Here is a 27,138-nt window from a genome sequence, read left to right as displayed (position 1 = left end):
CAATTTTATACTTTCACCTCAGCCCTCCTCACACTTCAGCCCTCAAGAGATCCACTTACATTATGCTTCACTGAGAAAATAGAAGCCATTAGACTGGAGACCTTGTCATTTTGTGGTCAAAGGTACCAGCTTCTATGCATCTGGGCTTCTTCCCTGGTAGCTCAGATGGTAGACAGTCTGCCCACAATGTAGGAGACCCAGGTTCAATCCCTAGGTAAGGAAGATTCATGGAGAAGGGAATGGCTGCCCACTGCAGTATTCTTGCCTGGAGAATTATATGGACAGAGGAAACTGTTGGGCTACAGTCTATAGGGTCGCAAAGAGTGGGACACGACTGAGCGACTAACACATTCTGCATCTATATCCATATTTCCTTTTCTTCCTTCAATGATGGAGGAAGTGTCTCTCTTCCTATGAAAGGTTAATGTAGGACTTGGAGCTCAACTCTTCTAACCTTCTCAGGCTTAAGGTGTCTGCCTGAAGACCCCAGGTGGGGACCTGAGGCCCCATGTAGAGCTTGTAATTCACTGGTCACAGGCCAGTGTACAGAGAGTAGTGGCTCTGGTTGATGCTGGGCCGAATGCAGCCTTCTTTACAACAAGTCAGAGCAGTTTCCTGGTCCGAGTGCACTCACTGATGTCTGTGGTGGCCAAAGAGTTAAGTTGAAGACTGTGTCCTTGCCTTTTGAAATCGGATAACTCCCTGTGCGGGTCCTTAATGAGAAACCTTACAGGGGTGGAGTTGCCCCTGTGGAGGCTCTCCTGCACCGTGATGCTGAAAGGTTGTTGTTGAATCACGCGAATACACCGGGATTCTTGGCCCCCGGAGGAGAAGAATTCAATCCGGGGCCAGAGACGAGGCTTGATCGTTCAGAGCTTTTGTGTAGTAAAGTTTTATTAAAGTATAAAGGAGATAAAGCTTCTGACATAGGCATCAGAAGGGGGCAGAAAGAGTACCCCCCTGCTAGTCTTTAGCTGGATGTTATATAGTCACTAGCAGTCTGTTAATGAAAGAAAGGAATGTCTTAAAATTCAGAATGGCACCAGGCCCCTCACCCATAAGATGCATTTTGGGATAAATGGTTTATCCTGGGCCATAAAATGATTAACTTGAATCTTGAAGAAGGGCAGACCACCATACAAATAGTTTCATTTACATAGATTAGGGGAACAATATCCATACTGGTTTGTCAAGTAGGTTCTGGGCCAAGAGGCGGAACCGACTTGGAGACAGAGTTTGGGGTAAAGGCATAGTACATTAGCATAGCTTAAGACAAACATTTCCATAAGAAAAAGGCATTGGTTATCTCTAGACTCGAGAATAGCTAACTTCAGGCAAAACCGGGTGTCATTATGGCAACACAGTATTTTAAGAGAAACCTCCCTTTAAATTTGTATAGAGAAGGAAAAAATATTGCTAGTTTGTTTCCTCCTGCCTCTTAAGAGAGATAAAAATGTCTGACACTTGCAGGCTATTTCCTCTATTTGGAGACCCCTGGCCTTCCTGCCTGTTACCCTCTCAATGCCACACCTATACAATTGCAAGTAAAAACAGACATTCTGTTAAGGACTGGATACCGAAACTGAGGCAATATCTTGCTGCCGTCTCCGACCAGGATATCACAGGGACAGACGGTGGAATGGACTTGGCCATGGAAGATAAAGGCACCCCACGTGCGGTGGGTGGCTCTTCCGGCCCCATGGGTTCTGCAACATGAGTTCCACGTGTGTTGTGACCGATATGATTGTACACTGAGCACACATCTATGCGATGGTAGAGAATGCGTTGGCATGTTGGGTCTGCACCTAACTCCCCATGGGGGCTGCACTGGGGCTTCCCTGGCATATTCAGCCTCTGACTGGGACTAACTGGACCCAGAAACAAAACACCTTCCGGTTATATCAGAAGATGGCTGACTACAATGAGACTAAGCGCTTGATTATACAAGATGTGAAGAAACGGCAGCACATGCCTCACCCCCAGGGAGAGCATGGACTGTGGAAAGGCTTTCCTGCTTGCATGGGCTGAATTATGGGAAATTGCATTTTTTTGTGTAGAGACGAGGGATGGTACTGAGCCAGCAGTGTGGAACCCCCTGTCCCTCTGTGCTAAAGTTAGTCTTGAGTAGGGTTATCAAGAGGCCTATATGGCCTCCTTGCCCCTCATAGCACCCTGTGGGTATATGGGCTGTACGGGTGCCCACACCTGCGCGGATACTGGATGGACGGTGCACTTGGGGCTGGCCGCATCTGCCCGCCTCGGTATATGTAACCCTCCCACACCGACCTGCCAATGGGCTATGATCCATGCACGGTACCGAGTGAAATGGGTCCTCTGGTGGTACTAACGCTTGGCCTTGTTTTTGCCCCAAGGGGCAACTATAGTGTACCACGATGAAGGGTAGCCCCTACTCACTGCAACTGGAGAATCCTGTGGGCAGTAAGGTAGACCCAGGACAACCAATAAATAAATCTTAAAAAAATAAATTGGACACAATAAAATGATAAAACAGAGTGATTATAATATACTGTAGTATATAATATACTGTAATAATCTTGTGAATGTGGTTTTTCTCACAAGATATCTTTTTATAATGTGCTCAGTCTTCTTAGCATGATGATGATGTGAAGTGATAAATACCTATGTAATGAAATGAGGTGAAAGATGTGGGCAATGTGACCAAGCATTTAGGCTACTATTAACCTTTGGATACTGTGTCAGAGGAAGGATCATCTGCTTTCAGTGATCCTGGATCATTGAATCATGATGATGCTGATGGGTGAATGTTGGTAGTAGGTGTTAATTAATGGTTGGGGATTCCCAGCAGGATACAACAGAAATTTCACACTATTCAGATTATGAAGTACTTATTTCTGAAATTTTCCATTTAATATCTTTGGGCTGCAGTTGAGAGCTATTAACAAACTGCACAAAGCAAAACCATGGATAAATGGGGGACTAGTGTAGTGTGGCAGCTCTAGACATCAGGTCCTCCCTCTTCTCAGAATGTGTAAAATGGTTTAGGGCATCTCCGTGCCAGGGATCAGCTCGTGATGAAACCCTAAGCTTTTCTCAGGTCTTTTCTCAGCCTGTCTTTCTCTGAGTGGCTTTCTAAATTCTTCCACTATTGCTCTTCTCTGGGAATAAACCATATTATCAGTAGTTTATTTCATCTTTCCAGAGGTTTTATATGCACACAGACACACACAATCACACACTTTTTCCTCTATCTTTTCAATTGTACTGCAATTTAATCCCTCCTCTATGGGGTGGTAGAAATTGATATACAGAAATAACGTTTTACTGATAGTGAATCTTCCAGCATGGTAACCTTTCCAAGTGTTCAGTCTTCTTTTATATTCTTCAGTGATGTTTTAAAGCTTTCTTCATAATAATCTATCACATTTTTGTTGGGTTTATAAATATTCCCATGTGTTATCATTTTTATGACTCTTGTGAATGATAGATTCCTTCCTTGGTTTGTCATGTTAGACCCATCGGCAGAGGACCAGTGGGGACTTCCTTGAGGCCTTTGTTCATCAGCAATGGTTATTTCTCCTTGTGTAACCATCAGCCAAGTCTATGCCCTGACCAGTAACGTGGAAGAAGCTGAATTTGAATGGTCCTATGAAGACCTACAAGACCTTTTAGAACTAACACCCAAAAAAGATGTTCTTTTCTTTATAGGAGACTGGAATGCAGAAGTAGGAAGTCAAGAAATACCTGTAGTAACAGGATAATTTGGTCTTGGAATACAGAATGAAGCAGGGCAAAGGCTAACAGAGTTTTGCCAAGAGAATGCACTGTTCATAGCAAACACCCTCCTCCAAGAACACAAGAGAAGACTCTACACATGGACATCACCAGATGGTCAATAGCAAAATCAGATTGATTATATTCTTTGCAGCCAAAGATGGAGAAGCTCTATACAGTCAGCAAAGACAAGACCAGGAGCTGACTGTGGCTCAGATCATGAACTGCTTATTGCCAAATTCAGGCTTACATTGAAGAAAGTAGGGAAAACCACTACACTATTCAGGTATGACCTAGATAAAATCCCTTATGATTATACAGTAGAAGTGAAAAATAGATTTAAGGGATTATATCTGATAGACTGCCTGAAGAACTATAGATGGAGGTTCATGACATTGTACAGGAGGCAGGGATCCATTTTATCCCCAAGAAAAAAGAGACGCAAAAAAGCAAAACGGCTGTCTGGGGAGGCCTTACAAATAGCCGAGAAAAGAGAGAAGCTAAAGGCAAAGGAGAAAAGGAAAGATATACCCATTTCAATGTAGAGTTCCAAAGAGTAGCAAGGAGAGATAAGAAAGCCTTCCTCAATGATCAGTGCAAAGCAATAGAGGAAAACAATAAAATGGGAAAGATAGAGATGTTCAAGAAAATTAGAGATACCCAGGGAACATTTCATGCAAAGATGGGCTCAATAAAGACAGATATGTTATGGACCTAACAGAAGCAGAATATATTAAGAAGTGGTGGCAAGAATACACAGAAGAACTATACCAAAAAGATCTTCATGACGCGGATAATCATGATGGTGTGATCACTCACCTAGAGCCAGATATCCTGGAATGTGAAGTCAAGTGGGCCTTAGGAAGCATTACTACAAACAAAGCTAGTGGAGGTGATGGAATTCCAGTTGAGCTATTTTAAATCCTAAAAGATGATGCTGTGAAAGTGACACACTCAATATGCCAGCAAATTTGGAAAACTCAGCAGTGGCCACAGGACTGGGAAAGGTCAGTTTTCATTCCAATCCCAAAGAAAGGCAATGCCAAAGAATACTCAAACTACCGCACAATTGCACTCATCTCACACGCTAGCAAAGTAAAGCTCAAAATTCTCCAATCCAGGCTTCAACAGTATGTGAATCATGAACTTCCAGATGTTCAAGCTGGTTTTAGAAAAGGCAGATGAACCAGAGATCAAATTGCAAACATCTGTTGGATCATCGAAAAAGCAAGAGAGTTCCAGAAAATCATCTATTTTGCTTTATTGACTATGCCAAAGCCTTTGACTGTGTGGATCACAAGAAAATTTTTTAAAATTCTGAAAGATATGGGAATATCAGACCACCTTACCTGCCTCTTGAGAAATCTGTATTCAGGTCAGGAAGCAACAGTTAGAACTGGACATGGAGAAATAGACCCGTTCCAAATGGGAAAGGAGTATGTCAAGGCTGTATATTGTCATCATGCTTATTTAACTTCTATGCAGAGTACATCATGAGAAATGCTGGGTTGGATGAAGCACAAGCTGGAATCAAGCTGCTGCTGCTGCTAAGTCGCTTCAGTTGAGTCCAACTCTGTGCGACCCCATAGACAGCAGCCCACCAGGCTCCCCCATCCCTGGGACTCTCCAAGCAAGAATACTAGAGTGGGTTGCCATTTCCTTCTCCAATACATGAAAGTGAAAAGTGAAAGTGAAGTCGCTCAGTCATGTCCGACCCTCAGCGACCCCATGGACTACAGCCTTCCAGGCTCCTCCATCCATGGGATTTTCCAGGCAAGAGTACTGGAGTGTGGTGCCATTGCCTTCTCCGACTGCTGGGGAAAATATCAATAACCTCAGATATGCAGATGACACCACCCTTATGGCAGAAATCGAACAAGAACTGAAGAGCCTCTTGATGAAAGTGAAAGAAGAGAGTGAAAAAGTTGGCTTAAAACTTAACATTCAGAAAACTAATATGGCATCTGGTCCCATCACTTCATGTCAAATAGATTGGGAAACAGTGGAAACAGTGGCAGACTTTCTTTTTGGGCTCCAAAATCATTGCAGATGGTGATTGCAGCCATGAAATTAAAAGACGCTTACCTCTTGGAAGCAAAGTTATGACCAACCTAAACAGCATATTAAAAAGCAGAGACACTACTTTGCCAACAAAGGTCCGTCTAGTTAAGGCTATGATTTTTCCAATAGTCATGTATGGAAGTGAGAGTTAGACTGTAAAGAAAGCCGAGCCCCGAAGAACTGATGCTTTTAAACTGTGGTGTGTGAGAAGACTCTTGAGAGTCCCTTGGACTGCACAGGGATCCAACCAGTCCATCCTAAAGGAAATCAGTCCTGAATATTCATTGGAAGGACTGGTGTTGAAGCTGAAATTCCAATATTTTGGCCACCTAATTCGAAGAACTGACTCACTTGAAAAGACCCTGATGCTGGGAAAGATAGAAGGCAGGAGGAGAATGGGAAGACCGAGGATGAGATGGTTGGATGGCATCACCAACTCAATGGACATGAGTTTGTGTAAATTCCGGGAGTTGGTAATGGACAGGAAGGCCCGGTGTGCTGCAGTCCATGGGGTCGCAAAGGGTAGGACACGACTGAGCAACTGAACGACTGAACTGAACTGAACTGAAAGCTGCAAGGTTGAGGAGGAGCTCTCTGGCTCAGGCCTCTGGGAGACCCGGCTTTGTGCCCCTCCTCCCTGCATGGGAGGCTGGGGAGCAGCTAGTTCCCAGGCAGCCTCTTGCAGTGGGTTTCCAGTTAAGACACTGAAGCAGACACAGTACTACCCAGGCAGGGCTCCAGTGGAGGCTTTTAATGTTGCTAGAACCCCCTATACACACACAGACACGCACACGCGCATGCGCGCACACACACACAGACACACATACACAGACACACACACACACACACACAATCTCTCTCGCTTGCTCGCTCACTCGCTATCGCTCTCTCTCCTGGAATCCTGGTTTTCCCTCCTGTAAACTCTCCCAGCAGTCCTGCCCTGGAAGAAGCCCCACCCTCTGTTGAGACCAGCCCTAAATTCCTGCTCCCCCAACTGTGCTCCGCAGTCCCAACCTCCGGCTTCGGGAAGTGGATCCTGCAGACTCGTAAGTAAACGTCTGCTCCCGCACCTCTAGGGTACCTGGACCCGCCATGGCACAGCGTTTGCCCGGTGCTCGCCCTCTCCTAATGCTGGGTAACCTCTGCGTCTTGCACTCAGAGGAAACTTGAAAGCAGGATGTCCCGGCCATGTTCCTGCTCCCTGCAGGTTCTTAGAGATCGCAGATGGCTGCCTAAGAGAAGGGCATGGCCTGGCAGCATTTGGGGGGGCAGGGGGCTAGCAAGGAACTTGTGGGACAGCAAAAGTGGCACAAGCGTGGAAGAAGAAAGGCGGGAGTTTAACGCCCGCGTATGGGCAAGGCGAGGGGGTGGGATCCGGGGGTGAGCGATCCTGGACCCCATTCTCTGGCGGGTGGGACTTCTCTTGATCCTCGCCTGCGTCTGTGGTCGTCCGCCTTGCAGGGGTGCTTCCGGACTTAACGGCGAATCCAAAATTCTCAGCGGCTGCCTTTTTGAAGGGGGAAGACAGTTAGGCACAGTAAGGTTGCGGCTCGAACCACCTACATCGCTCCAAGCAAAATATTCTGACCCAAGAGCTCGGGGTCACTTGAATTCTCTTCTCTTGGTCTTGGGTGCTGGCAAATGTACTCTTGATTAATTCTTTGCTGCCAAAGAAAACGCGCGTTTGAAAATGAGGCTGAGCAGCATCGCCACCCAGTGGCTGTCAGTTTTGGAGACTGCTTGTCTTAGAAGGCAGCGCTCTGTCTGAAAGACGTGCATGGACTTCTAGTAGGTTCTTTGTGTTTGATGCTTTTTCTTAGAATTCACTTCATATGAGGAGAGAAATGGAATATCTGCACTCCAGGTATCTGTTCACTTCCTAGCCTTAGCAGTGGCTAGGAAAAGTCTGTGTAGGTTAATATTGTTACTTGCCTTGGAAATTTCTAAGGTAGACTCATTTCCTCATCTGTACACTGTGCCCTGGCAATGATAATAACACCCCTCTTACAGGGAAGTTATGAGGGTAAAATGAGATAAGTATGCCGTGCTTAGAACAGCAGCAGGAACAGTGAATACTAAATAAACATGATTGAGGTTAAATGATAAAGTTGATGATGGGTAAACCCTCTGTTTGCCTTCGGGCAACACTCAGAAGCCATAAGAAATCAGTCACATCATGACACTGACTGCATGTTTACTGATTCTAGGAGCTTCAGGATGGTTCATGCAAAGAGCTGGACCCTGAAGAAACATTTTGTAGGTTACCCTACTAACAGTGACTTTGAACTGAAGACAGTTGAACTCCCACCCTTAAAAGATGGAGGTAAGTCATACTCATGAGATTTAAGTTGGAAGAGACTATGTCAGTTCACTTTTGCTGAACAACAAACCACCCCAACATTTAGAGACTTAAAACAATCATTTACTAGATCACGATTCTGTGGGTTGGCAGTTTAGGCAGGATTAAGTCGGCAAGCATTCTGTACATCTTATATGGGCTAAATGGTTCCTTCAGGATGGACATTACTCATATGTCATGTTAACTGTCCTTCTGAGGGTGCACTCCTGAGTTCTCCTCTCTGTGGCCTTTCTAACATGCTGGTTTGAGCTCTTTGTTATTTTCTGTGATTTCATAAATCTAGAGCAGCAGGCAAGCTGCTGCCTAGAACTGGCAAGCTCCAATGTGCAAGGACTATTTGCTAACATGCTATTCATCAAAACAAGTCACATAGCTAAGCCCAAATTCAAAGTATGGCCACAGACTTCTTTTTGGAGAAGGCAATGGCACCCCACTCCAGTACTCTTGCCTGGAAAATCCCATGGACGGAGGAGCCTGGTAGGCTGCAGTCCATGAGGTCGTTAAGAGTCAGACACAACTGAGCGACTTCACTTTCACTTTTCACTTTTATGTATTGGAGAAGGAAATGGCAACCCACTCCAATGTTTTGCCTGGAGAATCCCAGGGACAGAGCAGCCTGGTAGGAGGCCGTCTATGGGGTTGCACAGAGTTGGACTCGTCTGAAGTGACTTAGCAGCAGCAGTAGCAGAATTCTTTTTCCTTTTTAAGATTTTTTTTTAATGTGGACTATTTTTTTCAGCCTTTATTGAATTTGTTGCAATATTGCTTCTGTTTTATGCTTTGGTTTTTTTGGCCAAGAGGCATGTGGGGTCTTAGCTACCTGACCAGGGACCGAACCTGCACCCCCTGCACGGGAACGTGAAGTCTAAACCTCTGGACCACCAGGGAGGTCCCACCGTAGACTTTTTGGTGGGAAGATGGCAAAGACGCTCCCACACAGCGATGGGTAGTATCTGTGGCCCTTTCACATCTACGGCTGAGACCTTTCCAAGGTTGTCTCTGTGAAGCTTCGATGTCATGTTGGAGGATTCTTCTTCTTTCCTTGGTAATTGCAACACATGCCTGGGGGCATGGTTCTTCCCGACTTTGGCCAGCCATGGGGGAGGATTTCCTCTCTGTCCCATGGTAACAGTGGGGCTGCACTGCTAGCAGCTGTGTGCAGAGCTCAGACTTATCCCTGGAGCAAACAAGGAGGGGAAAGCTTCTTCACTGAGGGGCCTCCCATCCCCTTGGGGGAACTGGAAGGATGAGGCAAGCCTGAGGAAGTTGGAGGGAGAGAAATGGCAAGGCACCCCATCACGTGTTTGGAGATGAGCTTTGCAGAACATCTGCTAAGGGCTGTTTTCAGGCAGGTAAGCTTTGGGTAACAGGCATGCAATTAACTAACAGGGTTACTGTTATCCATCCATCTAGGTTGCCATAGCCAAAACCCAGAATCAAAATTCCAGAGGATGGGTGCATGAGAGTCACTCCAGGAAAATGCATGCATTGTAAAATACTAATGGGCTGATAATAAAACCCTATGTGACCCCCGTAGCCTAGCAGTTACAAATGTGGCCCTGGGCAAGATACTTAGCAGATCAGATCAGTCGCTCAGTCGTGTCAGACTCTTTGCAACCCCATGAATTGCAGCACACCAGGCCTCCCTGTCCATCACCAACTCCCGGAGTTCACTCAGACTCACATCCATCCAGTCAATGATGCCATCCAGCCATCTCATCCTCTGTCGTCCCCTTCTCCTCTTGCCCCCAATCCCTCCCAGCATCAGAGTCTTTTCCAATGAGTCAACTCTTAGCATGAGATGGCCAAAGTACTGGAGTTTCAACCTAAGCTTTAATAAAATGGAAACAGTAATTGTTCAGAACATCATAGGAAATAATCTATGTAAAGCATGAAGTGAATGCTGAGTAAATAGACATAAGAGAAAGCACAGGAAGTGCTCGCTCTGGAATCTTGGCTGCCGTCTGGCGGGGCTGAGGCTGCGTGGTCACCTGTGCGCAGTGCGCGGGTGAGCCTTCGTGGGGGCCATCTCTTTCCCCTGCTCCCCAACCCGAAGCTCGGTACCTGTGGGACGCGGGGCAGGCCTACCCGGGTGTTCCAGGTCAAGGACAGACATGAAGACTGGTGCAATAATCGATAATCGCGGCGGCGCCGGGTCAGGGAGAGGCGCCGTAGAGCTCAGAGCTCGTTGAAGCCCGCTGGGCGGCTCAGGGATAGGCGGGGCGCTGTGTAATGTTCAAGCTGGGAAAGGCTTTACGTGGCTTGTCAGAACCGCATTTGTGGTTTCTTAGACAGTGAAGAAGGTGCAAACAGTGGACATTTTTTCCCGAGGTACTTCACACTGGATCCCAGAGAAGAGAGTTTTGTTTGGTACGGGGATCATCCACAGAACCTGCTTTCTGGATCCATCATCACTGTTGGAGTCATTAAACTTACCCACATTTCAAAGGTCAAGAATGCAACTAAGCAAAGGCCAAAGGCTGAGTTCTGTTTTGCTGTGAATGCAGGGAGGAGAAAATATTTCCTACAAGTCAGTGATCAGCAGGATCTAGTAGAATGAGTAAATGTGGTAAACAAAGCTATAAAAATTACAGTACCAAAATGAGGTATTAATCTTTTTCTTTTTTTTAATTTATTTTTAATTGGAGGGTAAGTTCTTTACAATGTTGTGTTGGTTTCTGCTGTACAATAATGTGAATCAGCTATTTGTTGTTTAGTTGCTAAGTCCTGTCTGACTGTTTTCGACCCCACGGACTATAGCCCAACAGGCTCCTCTGTCCATGGGATTTCCTGGGCAGGAATACTGGAGTGGGTTGCTGTTTTCTTCTCCAGGGAGTCTTTCCAACCCAGGGATTGGACAGCAGATCTCCTGCACTGGCAAACGGATTCTTTACCACTGAGCCACCAAGTATAATATATCCCCTCCTTCTTGAGCCTCTCTCCCATCCAGCTGCCCACCACAGCCTCATTCTGATAACCCAAGTCGCCAAGGTGAATGTGAAAGAAGCAAACGTCTTACAGAACTGACACTGTTGAGGTGTGCCCATTGTTACCCCAACTCAGCAAAGAGAAGTAAACGAATGTGGTGAAACTATTGACAGAAATAAGGTGAAGCGGTCACAAAGCCATCTTCCTTACTTTACTCCCAAACTGCCTTCAGACAGTGCAGTGATCAAAGCTGGTTATTGTGTCGAACAAGGAGCAGTGATGAAAAACTGAAAGAGAAGATGTTTTCAGCTGGATGGAAACACAATAGCCTACTCAGATCTGAACTGAAAAAGGAACCTCTCCGCGTACAACCACTTAAAGAGCTTCATCAAGTCCAGGAACGTCAGCAAAGTGACATGATGATCAGGGACACCCTCTTTGACACTGTAACATCATCCTGAACTTTCTATGTGCAGGCTGATGGCACAGTTGGATGCAAGCCGTTTTGGGTGCCATTGTAGTGCTGCAGGACCTGCAGATCTGCATCTTCTATGCCGCAGGAAGAAGGCTGTGAAATCTGTGTATACTGAAGAGCATTCCAACAGTCCTTCCGAATCCGAACATGCACTCTGCTCTGCCAGTGCTGCAGCAGCCACCCCACATTCCACAGCCTCTCGCAGCAACCCTTTGGAGGGAGGATTTTATGAATCTCTTGCCAAGGTCAAGCCAGGGAACTTCAAAAGCTTGACTGTCTTTTCCAAGAGAACCAGCTTCCACAGTGACTGAACACGCTCTGCTAAAACTTCAAAGTAAAAATGGTCCTCAGGAACAAGTTTGTGATCCTGTGGACTTGGAGGACATGGGCCTTCCAGCCAGTGATGTGTATGTCAGGCGGAAACACGTGGAGCCTGACCTGCCTCATCCGCCCTCAGTGTTCTTTCACAAGGCTTCTCCTCAGTCATAAAGGGGAAATGGGTTTTAATGCATATAGTATCCTGCATCATTGCCATCCTCTCTTATAAGCTGGTAAGCCAAGAACAAAATGGGTTTAGAAAAGGCAGATGAACCAGAGATCAAATTGCCCACATTTGTTGAATCATAGAGAAAGCAAGGGAATTCCAGTCAACTTCATTGACTACACTAAAGTCTTTAACTGTGTGGATCACAACAATCTGTGGAAAATTCTTAAAGAGATGGGAATACCAGGACCACCTTACCTGTCTCCTGAGAAACCTGTATGCGGGTCAAGAAGTAACAGTTAGAACTTTACATGGAACAACTGACTGGTTCAAAATTGAGAAAGGAGTATGACAAGGCTGTATTGTCAGCCTGTTTATTTAACATCATGAGTACATCATGTGAAATGCCAGGCTGGATGAGTTACAAGCTGGAATAAAGATTGCCCGGGGGGAAATATCAACAACCTCAGATACACAGATGATACCACTTTAATGGCAGAAAACAAAGAGAAACTAAAGAGCCTCTTGATGAGGGGAAAAGTTGGCTTGAAACTCAACTTTCAAAGAACTAAGATCATGGCATCTGTTCCCATCACTTCAAATAGAAGGCAAATAGAAGGGGGAAAAGTAGAAGCCGTGACAGATTTTATTTTCTTGGGCTCCAAAATCACTGGAGACAGTGATTGCAGCCATGCAATTAAAAGATGCTTGCTCCTTGGAAGGAAAGTTATGACAAACCTAGGCAGCATATTAAAAAGCAAAGACATTACTTTGCTGACAAATGTCCATCTAGTCAAAGCTATGGTTTTCCAGTAGTCACATATGGATGTGAGAGTTGGACCATAAAGAAGGCTGAGCACCGAAGAATTGATGCTTTTGAACCGTGGTGCTAGAGAAGTCTCTTGAGAATCCCTTGAACTGCAAGGAGATCAAAGCAGTCAATCCTAAAGGAAATCGATCTGAGTATTCATTGGAAGGACTGAGGGCTGAAGCTGAAGCTCCAATACTTTGGCCACCTGATGCAAAGAACTGACTCATTGGAAAAGACCCTGATGCTAAGAAAGATTGAGGGCAAAAGGGGTTGGCAGAGGGTGAGATGGCCGGATGGCATCACCGACTCTATGGACATGAATTTGAACAAACTCAGGGAGATAGTGAAGGACAGGGAAGCCTGGTGTGCTGCAGTTCATGGGGTCACAAAGAGTCAGACAACAGCAAGCCAAGAAGCTAGGGAGTAACCTAACTAAATGTAGTTTTGTAATAGTGGCCTACCCAAAGTGTGATGGGCCCTTTCTTGCTCTCTCCCTGGAGCCAGCTGGCATGGGCATCTAAGGCAGAGGCCACTCCGCCACAGCTCTAGCCCACCAGACCAGCCTGTGCCCACTGCCCACCCACTGTGCAAGTGGCCAGGTGGGAGCTCCGCTCCAGGGATGCCAGCTCCCCGGCCACTTCATAGGTCAAAACTGACCGGGGAAGCCAGTGGCAGGCTGAGTCCAGGGTGCCTGCCACGTCAGACAGGATCCCAGTAACAGGCATGTCAACTCCTTCTGCGCGGCCATCGCGGTTTCCGCTGCCCACATGTCTTGCTCCTTGAGAGCTTGAGGATGACCTTGCTAGAGCAGCCCGTTACTTCCTGAGACCCGGCCGCTTTCTTAGGTCGCATCTTTCTACTCAGGGTGCAGTAGCGGCTTTGCTGCACCCTCGGCCAGTGCCAGAGTGAGCCCCTCCACACTCTGGCGAGCAGAACGAGCTTGGGCTCAGTAACAGTTTCTTTTAAAAAGAAAAGAAAAAAGCCCTAATGTGTCTCAGTAGCAACTGTCTGATGCTTTGTTTTCACACGGTGATAAAAGTGTGTGTGTGACATTTTTTTCCTAGTGAATTTGACAGTTTAAATGTTTCACAATTTAAAACATGAAAATGCTTCTTAAGTATTTTGGTTATTTTTAAAATGCCACTGTGACTTCCTATTAGATGTTCAAACTCTACGCATTCTTATTGGTTAATATTATTGAATGAAATAGTGCCAAAGATATCCAAACTCTTGACATCATCTGTGGCGCTGTAAAATGTACACTATAAATTGGACAGTTTTGAAATTATAACCATTTTTGATGCTCTGAATCTCAAGGTGAGCAGTGAGTTTTGCATAGAGGATATTATTGGACTAGCAGTAAGGGTTGTGGGTTATACTGGGGTGGAGGAAGGGGGGAGAATTAGAATTCAAATAAGCTATAACTCGGACATTTGTAAAACTTTAGTCAAGATGTACAGCATTTTGTGAAAATTCTTTGCCGTGAAACCTCTTGGAGATTTGATTTTCTTGTCAAAGTTTTGTAAATAGTCCTTACGTCCATGTTTGGGTAAGTGAAAGACCTCAAGTTTATATGTAAAGACTCCTGGAGTTTGTTTAAATTCACGTCCGTTGAGTCAGTGATGCCATCCAAGCATCTCATCCTCTGTCGCCCGCTTCTTTTGCCATCCATCTTCCCCAGCATCGGGGTCTTTTCCAGTGTGTCAGCTCTTGGGCTCTTTTTTCTATATTTGGGTCAGTGAAAGACCTCAAATTTATATGTAAGGACCTCAAGTTTCTATGTAAAGACCCTTAGTCACGTGATCATAGTCTCTGCTTTTTTGTCACTATTAATCTGTATTCAAGTGTCTGTGTTTTTTAATCTTGTTTAGGACTGTTTTGAGATTAATGTACTCAAAAGTCCTACATGATGGGTTTTATACAATTGGGATAAAATTAATTTTCAGTAGCATAGGTTAATGTGCTAAATAACATGCCATTTTGTGTTAGAGATACTGGAATACTGTTATTCTACTATCTGTGTAATATTTATATTTTAAATGTGTCTTTTTTAAAGATTTGTTTAATGTGGACCAATTTTAAAGTGTTTTATTGAATTTGTTACATTATTGCCTCTGTTTTATGTTTTGGTTTTGGCCCCAAAGCATATGGGATCTTAGCCCCCTGCATTGGAAGGTTAAGTCTTAACTAGACTGCCATGGAAGCCCCTCAATATATGTTTTAAAACACAAATTTGAGTATACATTTAATCATGGGGATATCATAAATATAAGCACCTCTCTAAAAAGTCATTATTTCAGGAGTTGAATAATAGACCAGTATGACCAAGTAGTGTTTTTATGGTTCAGTCTTAAACATTTGCTCTAAGAAAATAGTCTTGAATTTCACATGCTGCTGTTTTTATGATTTTTTGCCACATTATAGTACTGTGTTGTTTTGAATTCACACATGTCACTGTTTCTCCTTTCCATTTTCTAAGATGACTTCTTGTTTGAGAAAGAGAAAGAGGGAGTGGATTTCTTACTACAGTTTTGGGGTCTAGATGTTACTATCTATTTTACTACAATGATCATAGCATCAGTTTAAAAATCCAAATGCATAAAGAATGCACCACTCCACATTTTTATTCATAAGCTAATACTTTGAAAACTTATATTAGATTTTCTTTTTTGCAGTTACATTTGAAAATGATAGAATGAAAAAGCTTTATTTATTCTCTTTCTCTGCAGATATATCCATTACATCAGCTCTTTTAGAAAGCTCATTTTTCATGAACACACCTAAGACATATTGGGCAGACAGTTGGTAATATTCAGGACTTTAATACTGTTTTCTTTGGTACAGCTTCCATATTGCGTGTTCATTTTAATATTTTGGTATGGTAATTTAATATACTTCAGAGTGGAAAAATATTAGCTTTATTTTGGGACTTTTTATAGAACTACCCTTGTATTCAATAGCATAGGAAAATGTTCTTGTGAGTTTCAGGGTCTCTTTATCTCAGTACTTTTATGATTCTATGAAAATTATTTAATTATTTTAAAACTTACACTTTTGTTGTAAGTATGCCACATCTGAATTGTTAAAAAATTACTTGAATACCTTAATATTTGCTGCATTTTTTTCTGTAACTATAACATGACTTCTTTCAGAATGGAAATATATGTGTGCTTCCCAATGTTTACTTTTGTGTCTGATCTCTTTATATGTCCAACTGTAATGATGAGAATAAATGTTCAAAATTAATTCTAAAACAAAAAAACATCCAGAAAGCACAGATGAGAGCATAAGCTTGAAGCAGAAAGACTGTCTTTGTTCATTGAGAAGGCCAGAGATAAGGCACAAGGCCAGGGTTTCTAATTGCCTGTGGAATGCTTTATTTTGCAGAGGTCCTGCTGGAAGCTTTGTACTTGACTGTGGATCCTTACATGAGGTATTATTTTCCTCTGGAAAATTCTTATGTTGTGCATTGGATACTACCTTGCCATGGGCAATCTTAGAATAATCCACTGTCACTTCCTCATTTCTCCCAGTATGATGTCAGTGATGGGATTCACAGATGCTCATCTTTTTCAGGCAAAAGTCTGAGCAGAATGGTGGTAGACAACACTGGCCCCTTTATTTTACAAGCATCCCCTATCTTATTGTGTTCAATTTGCCCCTCATCATTTATCAGAATTGCTTCCCAAAACACTAAAAGAAGAAATAAGCCAAACTCCAGTTTTTCCATGTCACTGTTGGCAAATGATTTGGGTATAGGAAGATGGCTGAGACTAAAATTAGATTTTCTTGCCTTTCCTTTACATATATTCTTGTAATTTAGGTAATCTGCAGCTGACTGAACTGTGTGTACTTAGTAAGCAATTCGGGGTGGGGAGGGAATAAAAGCTTTCATTGGCCACTGAGTCAATAACTTTTTGCCTAGGTGGACAATGCAGTCATCATTCTTTTAAATAAATTTTTTTCACAGTTGATTGATAGAGATTCAGATCTAAAGTGAAAAATGTATTTCCAGATGTTAACTAGCATTTCTTTTTGCATGTCTAGTGTTTTGGGTAACAAGTGCCCAGTGGTACCTGGGTTATGTTTTCAAAGTCATTGGTAGAAATTCAGCCACAATTGAGCGTGATGGTAAGATTCTCACGTTCATTTCATAGAAAAATACTACCAGATCAAAACTGCCTGTTACAGCTTTCCTCCCCAATTCCACCTAGTGGTACTGCCCTCATGTGGCTGGTTTCAGTTTTATATACACTTCCCCAGTGGTTTTCCATTTGGCTTGAAACTTAAGACAATTTCCTCCCAGATGCTCCTATATATTAAGAATGGTTTTGTTTTGTTTCAGAATTACAGCAAAAAGCTTGAAGGAGGGTGACATGATGATGGGAGAGCAAGTGGCCAGGTAGTGATATCCTTTTGTCCCACTGCTTGGAAAATATGTCTCCCCTTCACCTCCTGCTGGGCCCTGTTTCTGTCCATCACTCTTACAACCTCTTCAGGTTGCGTGGGTCACTCACTGTTCAACTTGGAAATTACCTGGGAAATCTGTCCTTTTCCTGACTAGCTGATGGGGAGGAAAGAAGGCGAACTTCTTATCATTGCAACTTAGCTTTGCTATCCTTACTTTTGAGGGTTTCCCTGGTGGCTCAGATGGTAAAGCGTCTGCCTGCAATGAGGGAGACCCGGGTTCGATCCCTGGGTTGGGAAGATCCCCTGGAGAAGGAAATGGCAACCCACTCCAGTATTCTTGCCTGGAAAATCCCATGGACAGAGGACCCTGGGAGGCTACAGTCCATGGGGTCACAAAGAGTCAGACACAACTGAGCGACTTCACTTTCTTGGAGAAAGAAAGTGAAATGGGGATGGGGAGGGAAGAAGGTGAAATTCTTATCATTGCAACTTAGCTTTGCTATCCTTACTTTTAAGTACTAAAAAAAAAAGTGTATTCATGCAGTTCCTGATTATTATAAAAATTCAAATAAGATAAAAATTTATATATTGGAAACTAAAAGTTCCCCCATCATCTGAACCTTAGAGATGACTGTCGTTAATGTATTATTATTTCAAAAATTGTTCAGTACATGTACTAATATTTATAATCTTTAAGGGAATTAAAAGCCCTTCAGCAAATTGCTTTTCCTCAATATGTCATGGCTATCTTTTGTTGACAGTGTATAAATATACCACTTACCTCTTAATGGCTTGCAGATTACTCCATTGTTTTTATTGTTGTTCAGTCACTAAGTCCTACTCTTTGCAACCCCCATGGATTGTAGTCCTCCTGGTTCTTCTGTCTGTGGGTTCTCAGGTAAGAATACTGGAGTGGGTTGCCATTTCCTACTGCAGGGGATCTTCCCAGATCAGGGGTCAAAACTGCATCTCCTGCATTGGCAGGCAGACTCTTTACTTCTGAGCCACTTGAGAAGCCCATTCCATTGATACCTGACATTTAACTTATCTACTCCTGATAACAGCTCTTTCCAGTTTTTTCTACTGAAAATAGTTCTGCAAGGAATATGCATACATCGATCTGAGTATGTCTCTGTATTCTTTGCCTACCTGGATGACTATTGCTTTATATTGAATCCCCAGAAGTGTAAATTCTAGGTCAAAGAAGATGTACATTTTCATTTGAAGCAATAACGACAGATTTCACTTCAAAAAGATTATATCCATTCCTACCAAGAGTGTCTTAAAGAACTTATTTCCTTGGTAACTCTATGATCATTGCTAATTATCACTCTTGGCAATTTGAAGTGAATAAATGATAGTTAACTGATCTTGCTTATTCGATGCTTAGTTTAATTTGCATTTCTTTCATTATTAGTGATGTTGACATTCTCTTTGAAAATTAATGGTTTTCTTCTGTGAATTATCTGTTCATGTCATTTGCCTTTTTCTTTTAAGTCTTTTCATCCTTTAAAATGATCTGTAAAACTTCTTGTGTGTTATAAATATTAGTACTGACAACATTTGGGCCTTTGTTTATCTTTCTTTTGTGTCCAATTATAGCTGAAAATTTTTATGTGATAAAATTTCATGATTAGAATGGCATTCTCCCCTCCAAAATTGCTAGAATATTTATTCACTTTTCCTTATAGTATGTTATATTTTATCTTCTAGAAATTTAATTTTTATTTTGGAGCAAGGACTAAAGTGTTTATGCTTCAAATGACTAGCAAGTTATAATACCATTTATTGAAATCTTATTTGGATTTTTGTTGGGATTTTAATGACTTTATAGATTCACTTAGGGGAAACTTATTTACAATATTTCTCTCCAAGCACAAGGTATATATCTCTTCATTTATCCATTTTTGTCTCATGGCCTAAAGTTTTCTTCATATAGGATGAGATTGAATAATAGTGAAGTAGATCATACTTCCATGCTGAGGGAGAGGGACAGTGAGAGAGGAAATGTTGAGGACTCAAGAGAGAGGAAGGGCTGAGAGATGAAGGGCAGCCTCTGAAGAAGAGAAGAGATGATGTCCGGGTCACCTTGAGCCAGAGGATGAACTTCTCATGCTTAGAGAGGAGTGAGTGAGGACAGGGACAGATGCTGGACCAGTTGAGAATTCCTCTCTGATGGCCCATATTGTTTTCTCAAGGAGAGACCAGTGGCTATTCTGATGGAGAGATGTGGTAGGCTATTTGATCAAGGACTATGAAACTCAGTGCCCTTTGTGGACACTAACCATGCAGCATACAGACTCCCTTGAAAGGAAAGGGGTCTCACGCATCTGAATGTGCTTTCTCTTTCAGAGTTGTGGAAAGTAAAAATTCAGCCTTCCCAACAGGAACTATTGTGCTGGCTCCTTCTGGCTGGACAACGCATTCCATTTCTAATGGGGAAAAACTGGAAAAGGTGCTTGCAGAGTGGCCAGACACGTTACCACTGTCTCTGGCTCTGGGAACGGTTGGCATGCCCGGGTGAGTTTCATGGGTATATTTCACTCGTTTGAATCCCTGACGTTTTGGTTTTCCAAAATGGTTGGTCCAGAGCTTGAATAACAAGAAGAGACTTGAGGCATTCTAAGCTCAGGAGTGGATTAGAGAGGATGATGGGACTAAGAAGGGAAGAAGAGGGGCTGGAGGGGAGAGAGGAGGGCTCAGGTACAAGGAGGAAGTGCCAGTGAGGAACAGCATGCAGCATGGTCCCTCTCAAGCCTCCAGCAAGTGGTGACACAAAGAAACCAGCTCCTTCAGTCCCTGGAAAGGTCTTCCTTCACCCCTCACTCATCTGCCTCTGTTTCAGAGCTTAAAAGGGAGAGAAAGTTCAATGTACCTTGGCCTTTCTGTATCACCTCTGATTCCTCACCATCTTTCGACATCTGAGTTTCCAGAGGTGTCAGGGGATCTGAAATTTAATAACTGAGATGAATCACAATAGTTGTACAGTCACTCAGGGTGGATAGCTTTAAAATAGCCCAGTGTCTCTTGGCCTGGCGCTCAGGAAGACTCCTGGTCAGTTGATCCTGCATCTGCTCTCCAGTCCCCAGCTGCTGTCTGCACCTCAAGGTTCTTCTCGTGCCCTGGAGAAGCAAGGTTGACAGAATTCCTTTCGGAGTCCCCAAAACTTTTCTAGGCTGAAGAGTTTCTTTAAGTTATGTGATCTTTTTCTCCCTTCTTTCCTTCTTCCCACTCTTCTGCCCTCCTTCTTTTTAACCTTTTGGAGGACTTCTAGAGAATGAAATGAATGATCAGCCTCCTGCATAACCAGTCCCTTACATCTCAAGTTCATGTAACACTCAGAATTTGAACTCCTCAGAAGTCCCACAATCAGGAGACAACATTGTGAAATTAGAGGACCCTTAATGCCTTCTTGGGCCGCCCAGGTGGCGCTAGTGGTAAAGAACCCGCCTGCCAATGCGGGAGATTTAAGAGACGCAGGTTTGATCCCTGGGTCAGGAAGATTCCCTGGAGGAGGGCATGGGAACCCACTCCAGTATTCTTGCCTGGAGAAGCCCATAGACTGAGGAGTCTGGTGGGCTACAGTCCATGTGGCTGCAAAGAGTCAGACCCTACCGAAGTGACTTAGCGATGCCTTCTTACATACAAATAGTGGGCACTAAACAGAATGACAGCCCTTCTCGATCTTTCCTGGCAGGCCTGTGCCCTCTACAGTGACAGCACTTCCTCTCACCGTATTATTCCACCCATCCTTCTCTCTAAATTGTGACCCAGGGGTAGGAGCACAGGGGTGAAGGCAGACATGAGGAAACCACAAGGTCAGTCTCCCATGACTTAGTTGGAGAGAAAGTAATTCATAAAATATTAGGAGATTTGAATTCTAAAACAGAAGATGATTTATTCATTTGTGGGTACATTTCTCATTCACCTGTTCCAAGTCCCTAAGGAGTACGTTTTTACTCCAATCAACTTCATACAGTGGTTCTCAAAGACTGGGTGGGAGGGGTTATACAAGCCACATTTCTAGCCTCCCCTAGCAACACATCACCCATTCTTTGAGAATTTTTGCCTAGATGAGCCGCTTATCAACAGGATGGATCAACACTTCCAGAATCCAGGAGCTTCTGCTCATCTATGAAAGAAGTTGAACTTTGAAACCTAGGGACTTTCAGCTGTCCAGTCTGTCTCTTTCAGCTGTCTCCAAAGATTTCACATCCTCCCAAAGTATTGCATTATTTCTGTCAATGGGACCTCTGTCTTCCTCTTTGGCTGAAAGAGTTTAAGTGTTTTTCTCTCCAACATGTTGATTCTATCCAGTCACCCTCCATCCAAAGTATACCTTAAATTTTCTTTATTGTTGGCGTCTCCATCTTATCTCCAGTTTACTTTTATTCTTTTATTACTTTGTAATTAATTTTTGGGGGGTTGTGTGGGGTCTCTGTTGCTGCACTCAGGCTTTCTCCAGTTGCACGTGGGGGCTGCTGTCCCTTGTGGTGCATGGGCTTCTCACTGCAGGGGCTTTTCCTGTTGTGAAGCACAGGCTCCAGGCACAGGAGCTTCAGTTGTTGAGGCTCATAGGCCCCAGAGTGCATGGGCTTCAGTAACTGTGGCACACGGGCTTACTTCTCTGCAGCATGTGCAATCTTTCCAGACCAGGCATTGAACTCACGTCCCTTGCACTGGCAGGGGATACTTATTCACTGTCACACCAGGGAAGTTCTCCAGTTTACTTTTAAAAGATGATGTTTGGGAAAGACCCTGTATGTCTTAAGTCAGTATATCTAATTAAAGGCTGATTTTGCAAATATCTAGAAGGGATATTGGAGGAGGGAGCCTAAGGATTGTTGTGGATGGCATGATCCTATCTGAAATATACCTTCTGCTTCTTTCTGGGAGTTAGGCTAACTTATCCATACACTCTGGTATCAGCGTCCATTAAGGTAGTGGTTCCCAGTTGTTTGCATTCATAAGAATTACCTAGAATCCTATTAAATTCAGATTTCCACGTCCCAGTATTTTTAAATCAGTGGGACGGGGCATCTAAATTTTTAATAAAACTTCAGTTGATTCTGAGGCAGATGGTTGTTCCATCCATCTTTTGAAAAACACTGGGTCAAGGGGACTTTAGATTTTTGGGTCCTCAGAAAAAGTGCTCTCTGCCTTCTTTGCTTTCCCTTCAATGCCCAACTGTATCTGGCCCTCAAATGTAATCAGAGGCTGAGTAAGCTTAAGTTATGCCAGCGTGTAGCTTTGTTTTACACAGAAATAACTTTCTAAGAATCTGTCTGAAATTTTGCCAGTGGCTCAACAATCACCATGATGGAACAGGTTTCGTGGGCTCAGACTCAGGGGTACAAAAATAGAACTTAAAAATTTTCTACTCCTGTGTTTCATTTCTATCTCCAGCTGATACAGTAAAATAAACCTTAGTTAAACCAATGATTTCTCACATCGTTTCAGGATCATACTCATAATTTCCTTTGTCTTCTCCCTAGGTTAGATGCAAAGGTCCTAGGGCTAACACAAACCCCGTGCTAGTAGAGGCGGGGAACAACTTCTTGCTCTGGATCTGTCTTAGTCTTATGCTGGTCATAAGTCTTATGCTTTGAGACTTCAAAGTGTAACTTTTCCGACTGAGTCCTCAGCCGCATCCCTTCTGAGCTGGGACCCTACTGAGGCATGGTGGTTTCCTCTCCTCGTCCCCGCTGGTGCCGTCTGAGCTGCATCTTTGCAGGCCCACTACTTCTTTCCCCGCCAGCTGACTTTGGCATTTCACTTCAAACAAGATGCGGGGACTGTAGGAGTTCTTCCTCACACTTCAGAGCATGGGAAACTCAGTGTGTTTCTCCCTGACCCCCTCAGGCCTAGAAACCATCCACATACAGTCATCTCTGCTCTGGGACTAGGGTGCCATGATGACATGGAGGCTTTCCCCACGAAGCTCATCATCTCCCTAGGACTTACATGGGAATGAGGCATAAGCTTTCTGTTCTGGGATCCCTAAGGTTTAAGGTTTAAGGTTCCTTCACCCTTGAAACCTGGCCTGGGTGAAAGGTTGTTGTTGAATCACGCGAATATACCGGGATTCTTGGCCCCCGGAGGAGAAGAATTCAATCCGGGGCCAGAGACGAGGCTTGATCGCTCAGAGCTTTTGTGTAGTAAAGTTTTATTAAAGTATAAAGGAGATAGAGAAAGCTTCTGACATAGGCATCAGAAGGGGGCAGAAAGAGTACCCGCTTGCTAGTGTTAACAATGAGGTTATATAATCCAAAGAATGTCTGGAGGTTGTAAAGACCTCCTCCGACCTACTCCCATAATTTACATTTTAAGATAACACTGTCCTCAGGCAAGATACATCCTTGTAAAGACCAGGTATACTCCCATAATTAACATTTTAAAATAACAGAAGGTTGAATCCAAAGACTGTCCTTAGGCAGGATACATTATTGGTATATAATCCTAAGGAATGTGGAGAAAGAAAAAAAGTTTGTCCTTTTTTCCTCCTTGAGAATTCCAGACCCCTCTCTCTTTGGGGACCCCTAGACTCCCTATCAACCTGCCTAGGAACTGACTCTCTCATGGGGATGGACAAGATACTGCTCTTTTTGAGCCACCTCACTGTTCCATCCATAGTTTCCATCATCTTTATTCCTCTCCTAGAGGTAAGGAAGGAGGAAGTGGACCATTGGTAGCTGGTAACATCCATTTCCTATATTTTCTGTCTTTTACCTGGACCCATGGCATTGGGCTGCTGAGAAGGTCTTCAGGGTATAAATAAATGAGATACAGAGGAAAGAAACACATTTATCCACATAGTCTTGCTTTTCTTCCCTCAGCCTAACAGCCTACTTTGGCCTGTTGGACATCTGTGGAGTGAAGGGTGGAGAAACAGTGCTGGTTAGTGCGGCAGCAGGAGCAGTGGGCTCTATTGTGGGGCAGATCGCTAAGCTCAAGGTAAGTGGCTTCCTCCATAACAACCACTCACTTGACACCCACAGTGTGCACTGGGAAGGTAGCAGTGGACACAGCAGACCTTGCCTCATCTCTGGGAGTTTGGTCTAGTTGACCTCTTGTAGAAGTTGGATATTGGGAATGGCTGAGAAATGGGGGGAACAGGGAAAATGGTGCAGCAATGATGACCTGAATATTGTTATTTGATAACATTGCAGGTATCACATCAGGAATGGACTCTGCTACAGTAGCGAGTTTGTGAACTATTCTCCTAGTTTTTACTGAATGTCTCTTGTTACAGCTTAATCTCCTTTCTTTGTGATTGCCTCAAACAACTGAAAAAGGGACTTGATCAGCCAACCAAGAGTCACTGCCCCTATGGCCCCATTTCAAAGGATATTGCACTCAGCCCAGAGAAGTGGGGCCCTAGCTTGGGAACTAACTCATGGGAGGCACCCAGGCCTTGGAAACACTGGCTCTGATACGGACAGGTGTTTGTACTTGAGATCTGATCTGATGGTGGGAGTACAAGACATCAGGCAGCTCAGATGTGATCAGGATGTACCACTTTATAGAAATGTTCCAAGGTGATCTGGTTTGGCTGATCCTTTGCCAGAGGGTGGATGTAGGACCTAGTTCCAGGGCCTAGTTTCTAGTGAAAAAGTCAGGGAGAATACAGATGAGTACAGGGCTATAACCAACAGCCAAGTGTTGGGGCTGGTATCCAGTGCTGATGGGCACTTGGAATACAAATAGATGAGGCTATCATAGTGGTTGCAGGAAGAATTTATTTAAATAAGTAAATAAGAATAAATGTTGAATTTTATCATACTTTGCAGTTAAAGAATTATGTTAGTTTCCTAATCTTAAGCCATAATAGCATTCTGGAATAATCTTTATTTACCTATGGTGTATGTTAAATTTATACTTTTGGAATTGATCTAATAACATTATACATACAATTTTTGCATCTATATTCATAGGTGAGTTTGGTTTAAAGTTTGGAACCTATCAGTGTTTAGCTTTGGGTTATACTAGCCTTATAAAATGAATTAGTAATATTTCCAAATTTCAAATTTTAAATGTTTTATTAAAATGTTAGGGGATTTTGGGGGGGGGAGGTCCCTGATGGCCTTATGGTTAGGACTCTGTGCTTTCTCTGCTGAGGACACAGCTTCAGTCCCTGGTCAGGGAAGTATGAGCCCTCATGCCACATGGTATGGCTAAAAAAATAATTTTTTTAAAGGCATTTTTATTTCAAAAGTTTGATAGGACTTGTCCTTAAACCTGTTCTTTTAGAAACTTCACTAGCGACTGCCATGTTAAGAAGTCAGTGCTTAATCCTTAGATGAGTGACATGCTTAATCCTTCATTTTAGAGAAATCACCTTGGCCTTTGGAGAACAATTCATAGGGACATGATGCTAGGAACAAGAAGTCAAATTAGGAGGCTCTTACAATAATCCAGATGAAAATTATGATAGACTGACAGTGAAGACAGAAAGTCAGAAGTAGCTTTTAAGGATATTTGGTGAAAAAGAATAAAACCTGGTGATTGGATGTGGATAGAAGAGGGCGGAAAGCAAGCATCTCCTACAACCCAGGTGTTTCAGGTCTGGTTAACTGGGTAACTGAGTATCACTCACTACAATACAGAACAGAGGAGGAACACCAGGTAAAAAGCAAGGAAAAAAATACATTCCACTTTAGACACACTGATATGTGTCTGAAGGCTCCACAGGCTATCCATGTGTGGATTAGTAGAGGTCTTTAGAAATACTGATTTGGCTCTTTCCCATCTTGCAAGATGGCGGGTGAAAAGGCTGAGAAGCCAGATACTAAGGAGAAAAAACCTGAAGCCAAGAAGGCTGATGCTGGCAAGAAGGCTAAAAAGGTGGAAAAGGTGAAGAAAGTTAAGAAGGGGAAGCCCCACTGCAGCCGAAATCCTGTCCTGGTCAGAGGAATTGGCAGATATTCCCGATCAGCCATGTACTCCAGAAAGGCCTTGTACAAGAGAAAGTATTCAGCAGCTAAATCCAAGGTCGAAAAGAAAAAGAAGGTTCGTGTTCTTGCTACTGTCACAAAACCAGTTGGTGGAGACAAGAATGGTGGTACCCGAGTGGTCAAACTTCGCAAAATGCCTAGGTATTACCCTACTGAAGATGTGCCTCGAAAACTGTTGAGTCATGGCAAAAAACCCTTCAGTAAGCATGTGAGGAAGCTGCGTGCCAGCATCACTCCTGGGACCATCCTGATCATCCTCACTGGGCGCCACAGAGGCAAGAGGGTCGTTTTCCTGAAGCAGCTGGGCAGTGGCTTGCTACTTGTGACTGGGCCTCTATCCCTCAATCGAGTTCCTCTGCGTAGAACACACCAGAAATTTGTCATTGCCACCTCCACCAAAATCGATATCAGTGGTGTGAAAATCCCAGAACATCTCACTGACACTTACTTCAAGAAGAAGAAGCTGCGTAAACCCAGACACCAGGAGGGCAAGATCTTCGACACAGAGAGAGAGAAATACGAGATCACAGAGCAGCGCAAGGTCGATCAGAAAGCTGTGGACTCACAAATTCTGCGAAGAATCAAAGCTGTCCCTCAGCTCCAGGGCTACCTCCGCTCCGTGTTTGCTCTCACAAATGGAATTTATCCTCACAAAGTAGTGTTCTGAACTTCTTGCAAAGAACCTAATTAAATAACTTGTCATTTAAAAAAAAAAAAAAGAAATACTGATTTGGAACTCAGGGTGGAGGCCTGGCTGGAGTTAAGAGACAAGGGAATCATCTGCAGGAAGGTGGCAGTGAGGTGGTGAGAGTAAATGAGATCATCCCATGAGAGTGTATGCTTAGAAGGAACAAGGACCAAGCATAGACTGTGCAAAATCATTTCTTCTTGAATCAGGAATGA

At 43.6% G+C, this 27,138-nt stretch overlaps 1 protein-coding gene and 2 pseudogenes across 2 annotated transcripts in view; all 3 read left to right on the top strand.

Annotated features, from left to right (window-relative positions):
• The first annotated feature begins 6,605 nt into the window (after positions 1-6,605).
• The window catches only part of PTGR1 (prostaglandin reductase 1), a 31,669-nt gene continuing 11,136 nt past the window's right edge, over positions 6,606-27,138 (top strand). Inside the window, exons 1-6 of the mRNA XM_027550505.1 lie at positions 6,606-6,860; positions 8,022-8,137; positions 16,259-16,304; positions 17,217-17,273; positions 19,634-19,801; positions 24,118-24,235. Coding sequence (XP_027406306.1) covers positions 8,032-8,137; positions 16,259-16,304; positions 17,217-17,273; positions 19,634-19,801; positions 24,118-24,235 — 495 coding nt within the window. The 5' untranslated portion in view covers positions 6,606-6,860; positions 8,022-8,031. The remainder of the gene's footprint in view (positions 6,861-8,021; positions 8,138-16,258; positions 16,305-17,216; positions 17,274-19,633; positions 19,802-24,117; positions 24,236-27,138) is intronic.
• LOC113897863 lies at positions 9,116-11,883 on the top strand (annotated as a pseudogene).
• Positions 26,011-26,940, top strand: LOC113897656 (annotated as a pseudogene). Its single transcript, XR_003512388.1, has one exon. The product of XR_003512388.1 is annotated as a 60S ribosomal protein L6 pseudogene (transcript).

This window comes from Bos indicus x Bos taurus, chromosome 8 (genome assembly GCF_003369695.1).
Source record: "Bos indicus x Bos taurus breed Angus x Brahman F1 hybrid chromosome 8, Bos_hybrid_MaternalHap_v2.0, whole genome shotgun sequence".
NCBI classification, from domain to species: domain Eukaryota; kingdom Metazoa; phylum Chordata; class Mammalia; order Artiodactyla; family Bovidae; genus Bos; species Bos indicus x Bos taurus.
The sequence above is the reverse complement of the archived record's forward strand: the minus strand, read 5'-3'. Positions and strand labels throughout refer to the sequence as shown.